The sequence below is a fragment of the Camponotus floridanus genome, unplaced genomic scaffold, assembly GCF_003227725.1.
Source record: "Camponotus floridanus strain SB8 unplaced genomic scaffold, Cflo_v7.5 scaffold105, whole genome shotgun sequence".
Taxonomy (NCBI): Eukaryota; Metazoa; Arthropoda; class Insecta; order Hymenoptera; family Formicidae; genus Camponotus; species Camponotus floridanus.
Window position 1 is genome coordinate 522,235 of NW_020229221.1, and position 9,288 is coordinate 531,522.

Here is a 9,288-nt window from a genome sequence, read left to right on the forward strand (position 1 = left end):
TGTTATTTACACACACATACATTATATATATATATATATATATATATATATATATATATATATATAAGTAATTTAATTTAAAATACTAGCACAAATATAGTTTAACAAAAAATTTATTAAATATAAGTTTGTTATACGCTTCAAATATAAATTAAAAAATATTCAAGATATTTACATACATTAAACGAAAAAAATTATGGGATAAATTAAAGGGTAAGGAGAAAATAAAATATATACAAGAAGTTGGTTTTTAACGTATTGATTTTTTTTATTTTGATGTTTTTCTTCTTTTTAAATCTCTTCAATATAAAATCTGTTTAACGATGCCACACATTCTACTATCTCTCTCAAGCAAATGTTGTTTTTGCTTCCTTCTGTTTATATACACGATTAGGTCTAAGGCCGTAGTTGTTGAACATTCTTTTCCCAATCGGTATCGAGCATGGATTAAAAATTCATCTGGACAGAGCTTTCTACAAGGAAAAGCTGAGATTAGCAATAATCATTGAAAAAATGGAATACGTTGGCCCTTTTCAATTCAATAGTATCAAAAAATTTAAATAGATACTGTTTAGCATTATACATTCAAGTATGTCTTTTTAGCACATTGAGAAAAACCATCTTTTTTCTTGGTCCCTGCTCTTATTCTAATGATATGAAATAAAATAAAAATTGTTACAATCAAATGTTACAATTTAGTATAGATAAGAAAAAAGGACAAAACATTATGTATAGCTGTAATTTTTCTTATATGGTCATGTAACAAATGTGTGACAAGAGAGCAGTGCAAGAAAATTCCAGTTTAAAGAGAAATTACTCCAACATAGAAAAGAATTTATAAAATAAAAGGATTTAATTATATATGTGAATTGAATCGAAAAAGTCTGTTTCTCAATATCTCTTTCTCCTTACCGCTAATCTCACTCTTTATCCTGTAATTAATAGTGCTATATTCAGATATATTCTTAAATTCATACAACTTATCTATCTATTCAAGCATCTACTTTTTTGCTCATTGAATGAGAAGTACATAATTAACAAACGACTCATATACAAGTCAATTATATGCTTCATCTCTAATATCTCTTAAATAATATTATTTTTAACATTAAATTTAATTTTTAACAAAAAAATTATACATAGATATATATAATGTTTCACAACAAATGCTACATAATAATTTTGAAATTTAAAAAATGATATATGAACAATTGTTACACATTGTTTGATATTTGTTAGTGCTTAACAATTATTTCATATGACACTTAAAATAAATTGAGGCTCTATATTAATAATATATATATGTGAATTTTGATATATATAATTCATATTTATAATAAAATCAGTAATATCTAATTTTTTTTAGTTTAATAATTTTACTTAGTTTATATTTTTATCTGAATAAATATTTTAAATTTTAAATTATATTATTTCGTGCTTTTTATTATGCAGTTATTGATCAGTTTTTGATAAAATATGAAAATACAAAGATTATATTAAACTACTGGCGTAAAGTATAATAATAGTGTGTTGAAATTAATTATTGAAGTTTTGATAATAAACTTGATTGAAGCTTATATACGTCGATATGTAAATTATGTACCTCTCTAGTACCTGCTATTCGCACCCGCTAACGTTAGCGCGATTTGTCGGTGTGCAGATGTTGTATCTATTCGCATTTTCGGTGTAATCTTTCGCGTTTGAAAATCGTATATGTATCAACATCTTGTAACAAAACTCATCAACAAACCGCAGAATCGTATATTTCGCTAGTGTTTTACCCTGCAAGCCGTACGCCAGCTTCATTAATTATCACTCGCTTCGTTCAAATCAGATTTAAAGGAGAAGTCGTAACCGTTCTATCTTCTCTTTCGCGAGCTCTTCTTGCTCTTCTTTATGAATGGAATTAACATCCGGCCACATGGGCAGAAAAATATGCCATGTATTTTCATATACCTTATTCTCACAATTTCGATAATCATCTTGATTAAAAACAGAAAAAAGGAGAGAGGAGGAAGATAAATTCGCTCGCGCAATATATAATATTTTTCGCTTTTCGGTTGAAAATTTTACTTTAATTACTTTACAAAGTAGTGCAAGCTATATCTGTATGAAAGAAGATTAGAACTTCCAAATTCAAAATGCGCATATTAAGTGAGCGATCCCTCGTATTCTCTCCGATATATTAAAGCACTACTCAATAAAAATGCACGTTATCAAAGAAATCTTTGATAAACTCATCTTTTGTATCTGACACATTAATCTGATAAAAGTAAATTCGTGAAAATTTTACGAAATAATATAATTTTAAAACTTGATTAAAATAATCAACGTGATGAAATTTATAAAGAGTCCATAATACAGATATAGGTCATTATTCGACGATCGACCTACATTTAAAGGAGAAAAGTTACTTTCAAGATGGTTAATACTCTTTGATTGGTTAAAATTGTTTAAAACATTATTTAGGATAATATCGCTTTATATTGATTATCCTTCCTTTTTTTTACTACAAAATGCAAGATAATTTTATACTGCTCATCATTATAGAAATTTGATAGTAAATGTTTAATTTATACTCTTAACAAATAATGAATTGACCGGATAAATTGAAATGCATAAAAGCGAGCAGTTTTTCAAATAATCAATCAAAGCAAGCAATCATACCATCGTGAAAGTAATTCAATTTTGAAAGTCTTATTCTACCTTTTCAGAATACTAACACTCTTGTTTTTCTTCTCTTACTTCATGTTACCAGCTACTGATTGTGTGGTAAAATAACAGGTATAGTTTGCTGCGCACCTGGAGGTGGCTGCGGTGGTAGGTATTGCATGTGCTGTGGAGGAATTGGTATATGAGGTGGAATTATTGGACACATAATTGGATAACTCGGGGCATGACTTTGAGGCGGAGGTTGCGGATACGTAGGCTGTGGAGTACCGGGTGGATTATAAGCGCCCGGTGTGTGCGGTTGATTTGGATTGGCCGGAGATGGCGTTTGGCTAGGTGGTTGTTGAGTTACATGAGGGTGTGGATGTGTGTGCGGGCCCATATATTGTATACCAGGGGCCTGCGGTCCTTGCGAATCATGATGATGATGGTAAGGAGTAGCCATGTGTGGCGGTGGCGGCGGTGCCTGGACCATGCGTACCATTTGCTGGTATGCTGGTTGTCCTGGATAAGGCACCTGGAATGGTGGATGTATGGCTGGTGCTAATAATGGCTGTCCCGTTGCTGCGGCGACTTGCATCTGAGACGCTATATCTGGTGCACGATGTTGCATCATTGGCACTGTAAAAATCACAACAAGATACGTAATATTTTATAATTTGTAAAATCTTATTATATAATAATTTATTTTATTATAATATTTTATATAATATTACATATTTTATTTTTAGCATTAATATAATTATGCAGTAAAGATAAATAAATCCACAATCGATTTGAAATATTCAAGAAATGAATAACTTTGAATTGGAATTTAGATTGTTATATAGGCTTTCACAATAAATTTTCTGTAAAGAAATTTTTCAATTTGTATTAGCTAAAAATATATATACATACATATATTAACGTTTCATCCGAGTTTAGCAGCCATCATCATAAATAATTATGACTATTTGAATACAAACCCTTTCGGAACCTTGTCACTTGTTGAGCTGGTGGTTGACTAAATGCTGTTGGTGTTACATACGCGGGCATAACAACAGTTGCGGGCATAGTCACTCCTGTATATTGAGGAGTCTGAGGTGTATGCGGCCGACTAGGTGTTGGTGTACTAGGAGAGCGCTATAAATGATACAAGTATATATTTCATTATTTCTATTCAAGCTCGATTCATTAGCGATATACATTACTTACTGGTGTAAACGGTTTGGCATTTGGATTAAATTCTTTAGCGTTTGGATTTAATGTAGATTTCTTAAAAGCAGTAGTTATTTTATCAACTGCGGGTTCCGGTGGTGATTGTTGTACTGTTGGAGTATTAGTTTGCGGTTGTTGTTGTTGTTGTTGTTGTTGTTGTTGTTGCTGCTGCTGTTGTTGCTGCTGCTGTTGAGGCGGACTTGTAGATCTTACTGCTAGTGATGGACCAGGTGGTGGCTTACTGGTAATGACAGGTTCTTCTTGTACAATTTGATGTTGCTGGTGAGGACTGGTATGCTGCTGCGTCGGCGGCTGTTGTTGCGGTTGCTGTTGTGTACTTGTATGTTGATGAGACGTTTGATGATGTGGCTGATTCATTGGAGTAGCAGAATGCACATCTTGTTGATGTTGATGTTGTTGCTTTCGGGAAATTTGAGAAGTATCTGGCGAGTCTGCTAATTTGAAATCTGAAGCAAACTGTCTCAGATCCTGTTCATCTCTGCTACGTGAGACCTTGAAGTAAAACTTATAATCGTAAATGAGTTGTCTTTCTTTTAAAAGAAAAAATTATTTTAAAAGAGAGAATATATATGCACTGTACCTTTCGATGATCTGATTTGTGGATGACTATTTGTCCTTCCACAGAATTCTGCTGGGGCAATGATGTATGTTGCTGATGTGAAGACTGTTGCTGCTGATGAGAAGATGCAGCATTTGATTGAGGAAATGGCGCTGGTGGCGCTTTATCAGCTTGATAAACTTGTTGTCTACCGGGTCGTTCTCGTTTCTCCGTATTTATTTTATTCGAAGGTGCTTGTTGTTGTTGCTGTTGTGGAGGAAAACCTACTTGTGGCATTGAGGAAGTAACTTGAGATTGTGGTTGATTCTGTTGGATTACTGAATCAAAAACATACAATTCAATATCATACATTATCCTTGCGAAGTCTTGGTCTGAAAGGAATAATTTAGTTACAAAAAGTTTTAACTATAAAAAGTTATTACAGTGATTTTTAAACGTTTATTACATATAAAGAGTCTAGAGTGTCACTAATCATGTAAGTGTCATTACTATAGTCTTCTAAAAAATATTTACTGCATGCAAAAAATCAATACAATAACTGAAAATTTTTATTGTGTATGTAGTGTATTGTACTCTTTGTTAAATCACTATGTGCACACATTGGTAGTTCCTTATCCAGAATTTATGATTATAAAAATTTATGTAATGCAACAATGTTATGCATACCAATTCAATAGAAACGAACTTACAGTATTCTCATAATATCGCTTGTTGCAATAGCGCCTTTTCATTTAATTTCTTGCAAAGAGTTTTAAATAAAAAAATTGCAAGTAAATTAATTAATTACCTTGTTGCGATTGTGTCGTAGGTGGAGGCACGAATGGCGGCGGTGGATTATTATATGTGACAACCACTCCATTGGGTGGCATGCCCATATTTAAAGATACTGGATGTTGCACCGAAGCATGAGTAGGCTGTACTCCAACCGATATATTTGGTTGTGAAACATTTACATTGACTGTGGACGGAGATGGTTGGTTGTAGACATTCTTATTATTTGTGGTTCCTGGCGAAGACGGAGGTTCATTAGATCTCATTAGTTTGCTAGTGTTACCATTTTTTTTCTTTAATGGCGGTGGAATATATTTTCCTTCGGCGGGCCTTGTCTAAAGATGAATAATTGTTAAGTAAAATATTCAATAAATAAAAATAAACATTTAAAAATATTTCTAAAATTTACCACAGCTGCAAATCTCTCTTCTTCGTCGCCATTCTCCAATTCTAATCTAGCCTTATGATTTGGTTGAGATTCAATCTCATTTGCTATTTCAGCAGCCTTCTGTTCTTGTTCTTTATAATCTTTTGTATCTTTACGTTGAAGCTGTAAAGTATAACCAACTAACGAAGGCTCAAACGTTGTTTGAACTCCATACTCTTGTTCATTTTTACGAAACATTTCATTAACATCCCAGCCATTCTAAAAATCAAACAATTTTATATAATTTATTGTTTTATTGATCGTTTTGCAATAAATTTACGAACTCACAGAGGCACCATCTAATTCTAAATCAGTTCCATTCATAGCAGTTGGTGGATCCCAAGGCTCAAGCTCTTTCTCACCAACTAAACCATTAAACTTACTAATGGCTGTATCCGTTTGGAAGGTATCTCTTATAGCATATTCCAAATCAGCATCCTTGGCAGATATAGTGACAACATCATGTGATTTAAAAATTAATTTCTCTACTATGTTATCCGCACTAATCTTTTCCTCTACCCGATGAGCCATTTCTAATACTACGTCAAAATTACTTGAGAATGTTCTAAATATACCCTCATATATTGAGCCATTTTGCGTTTGAATCTGTGATTCAAACAAAAAAGTATTATTGTAATTTAACAACTTTTAATAATTGATATATACAAATGTGTTGTACATATATATATATATATATATATATATATATACATGTATATGTATACTTTCACACATACAAACACATGTTTGTAATACCTGTACTACATTCCCAACATGGCCAGTGATTGCATGCATAAAATGAGCATTGTTATAGACTCCTTCCGCTACAACGTTTCTCTCCTGCGGCACACGTGCCCGCGGAGATCTGGAAGAACGTGTCGATCAAAGAAAACGTTATTTTTATCGCCGATAAAATTCGCTACGTCATAAATATTATACCTGCTATTATGATCTTGACGAGGAGAGCCAAGAGATTGGCAGTACCTGTTATTGTTTGTACGATTCTTCCTCTTGCTGTTCATTTTGCCTGACGGTTCCTCACCAGTCGTTGGTGGATTTCTGCCGCCGGTTTGTTGGAGGCCCTCTCGTTTCTTAGTAGGGACCGGAATTTTGACTACTTTCCCGATGACCGCTCGACGTCGAAAAAATCCGTTTTCTCGCCCGTAGACGACAAATCGCAGCTGCCGTCTACTCGCTTACTCGCGACGCTTTCACGCGACGTCGTCTTCGATAACGCGTGATCTCGAGCGGATTCGCGGAAACGTCTGATGAGCGGGGACCGAGGAAGAAGCCGTGAGGATCGCAAGGACTCTCAACATTCACGACGGCTTTTAGGTTATACGCAAACGGATTCGAGTGCGAAGACGTAAACGCAAGGCGTGCAAAATGCAACGCGCAGTGGCGATCGGACTCGATCTCGCTGCGCGAACTTGGATCGCAGTTTGACAGCGCGGGACGCTGTCACACGCTTATCGCCGCTGAGATTGCTCGACGACGAGGGATAATCCCGCGCTGGAAAAACAACGGACGCGCACGTATATACGTACGTGACAGTGAACGAGCTGGCTTCTCGCGACCGATTATCACGATCGCAATCGTAGTCTCGACACTCTCGACTACTGTCGACGGCACTGTACGTGACGTAACACAACGACGACGGGTGCCTCTCGAGGGAACGTGAGAAGTTGCGTGTGGAGATCGGCCGTTCGCGAATCCGACACGGACTTGGACGCTCCGAGTAGAAACGGACGTTTGACGATTGACGATCCGCGCGAGAAACGCGTGCCAAGCACCGGCGGTGGTGTCCGCGAAAATACGCGTTTTTATCTCTCCTTGTTTTTTAATTAATCAACATGTGGTAGAGAACTATACGACAGGCTGGTTTGCAACCTCGCAACATATGTATCTATATGTCGCCTATGTTCAGTCGGATCGCGCTGACTCTTATTTAGGTTTAGGTTTAGATGTAGTCGCCACCTGGTGAACGTTTGCGCGAGTCGATCTCTGTCCTTAGAGATTCGACTATCGACGCTGCAACGAAAATAATATTCGGGTGTGCAGTCCACTTGGCGTTGCAAACGCTGTTTGATTGACCAATCGGAATAAAGAAATGTAGAGGCTATCTTGGGTTTGTTTTCGAAATTCATACTTTTAGATATTTGCAATTGTGGAAAATTGTTCGAATATGCTCGAAGATATTGTCGCTCTTGTCTACTTTAATTTTATTTAATGCTATTGTATAATACTTATATAATGTATAATAAACAAATTAATAAGAGGAATCTTATTATTGGATATTTATTGAAGAAACAGTTTCGCCAACCAACGGTTTTTTACGCGGGTAAAGGAGGATAAACGGAAATACGTCACATCGAAGTTTTATGATCGACTTTTAGAAGACAGATTTGATTATATTAGCTTTAAAGAGAAAAGCGTGATTATTTTTTTTAAATTTTCAGCTTACTAAGTGACACACGCAAATTTCCTTGTAAAAGAATAATCGAATATTTAAAAAAAGTCCGTATTTTATTCTTTCGAAGTGCTCTTTATGAATAAAGTATTACTTCCGGAAAAGACAAATTTGATCATCGCGTAAGTCAGGTTCATTGCTTTAAATTTAAGCAGTAAACATGTATGAAATATTAAATGGCAATTTTTACGTATATAATACATAATGCACAGAAAAATTTACTAATCACGTATATAATATAAAGAAAATATATAATAAAGAAATGTATATTACAAAAGACATATAACCTAATTATCATATTTTCTTCATATCAAATGCGTGATTAATTGAATTTATCTCAATTGATATGTATATGTGTATATGTGTATATGTTATGTGTATATCTTTAGCTTGAGAAATTCTTTAATAAAAGATTAATATACGTTAACATATAAATAATATATTGTTATGTGATAGATTTGCATTATTCACACATATACATATACACATGTACATATACATATACACATATGTATGTAATATAATATATTGAACAAAAAGAAAAGTTTCACATTTCTATTATTTTTTTTTGTAGAACAAAATCGAAGGAAGACAGAATAACTCTTTATCGCCTTTGTGCCCCGCATGTCGAAAACTGATCTTTCTAATCTTCATTCACATCTTGTTTTTATATGTCAAAAGCATATGAAAATAAAACGGTTAAGTGCAATTAATTTGAAGATTTCTAGAATTCTAAATTGCAAAGATAATTTCTAATAAGATGAAATTTTTGAAAACTTTCAGGTATGTACTCGTATTTTTAATCAATTTTAAATTGTAACAAATGCATTAGGACAAATTAATACTTATAATTAGTAATTAATAAAAAAAAAAATATATATATATACATATATAAAGTCAATATAGAAAAAATCAATGATTTAAGTATATAATTAAGTATAAAAAATAAAGATTTTCCATAATTTTGAAAATTTGTAATTAACTAATTTTGATTATTGTACTGTAATTATTTAATATAATTATATAATTAAATTGCAGTCAAATTCCTTTATTTAGAGCTTTCTTAAAAATAATCAGTAATCTTGATAAAATCTTAACAAATATTTAAATAAAATCTAGATAAATATGTAATGTGTGTATAATCTAAAAATATTATAAAATCTAAAAATATCA

At 33.3% G+C, this 9,288-nt stretch overlaps 1 protein-coding gene across 4 annotated transcripts; it reads right to left on the reverse strand.

The window, feature by feature from the left end:
• Nucleotides 1–1,432: 1,432 nt before the first annotated feature.
• On the reverse strand, nt 1,433–7,753 carry LOC105250204 (ataxin-2 homolog). 4 transcript variants are annotated; one of them, XM_011256176.3, is made up of 9 exons: nt 6,630–7,753; nt 6,402–6,510; nt 5,934–6,251; nt 5,628–5,864; nt 5,235–5,553; nt 4,469–4,764; nt 3,865–4,392; nt 3,636–3,792; nt 1,433–3,291 (listed from the first exon to the last, which is right to left on the reverse strand). In XM_011256176.3, the coding sequence occupies exons 1-9, from the start codon at nt 6,665–6,667 to the stop codon at nt 2,759–2,761; spliced, it is 2,535 nt and encodes an 844-aa protein (XP_011254478.2). In that variant the 5' UTR covers nt 6,668–7,753; the 3' UTR covers nt 1,433–2,758. The 4 variants fall into 4 exon arrangements, with proteins under 4 accessions (XP_011254478.2, XP_011254476.2, XP_025266987.1 ...); XM_011256174.3 differs by having other exon boundaries at nt 6,585–7,753; XM_025411202.1 differs by having other exon boundaries at nt 3,865–4,380; nt 6,630–7,752.
• Between the last annotated feature and the right edge of the window lie 1,535 nt (nt 7,754–9,288).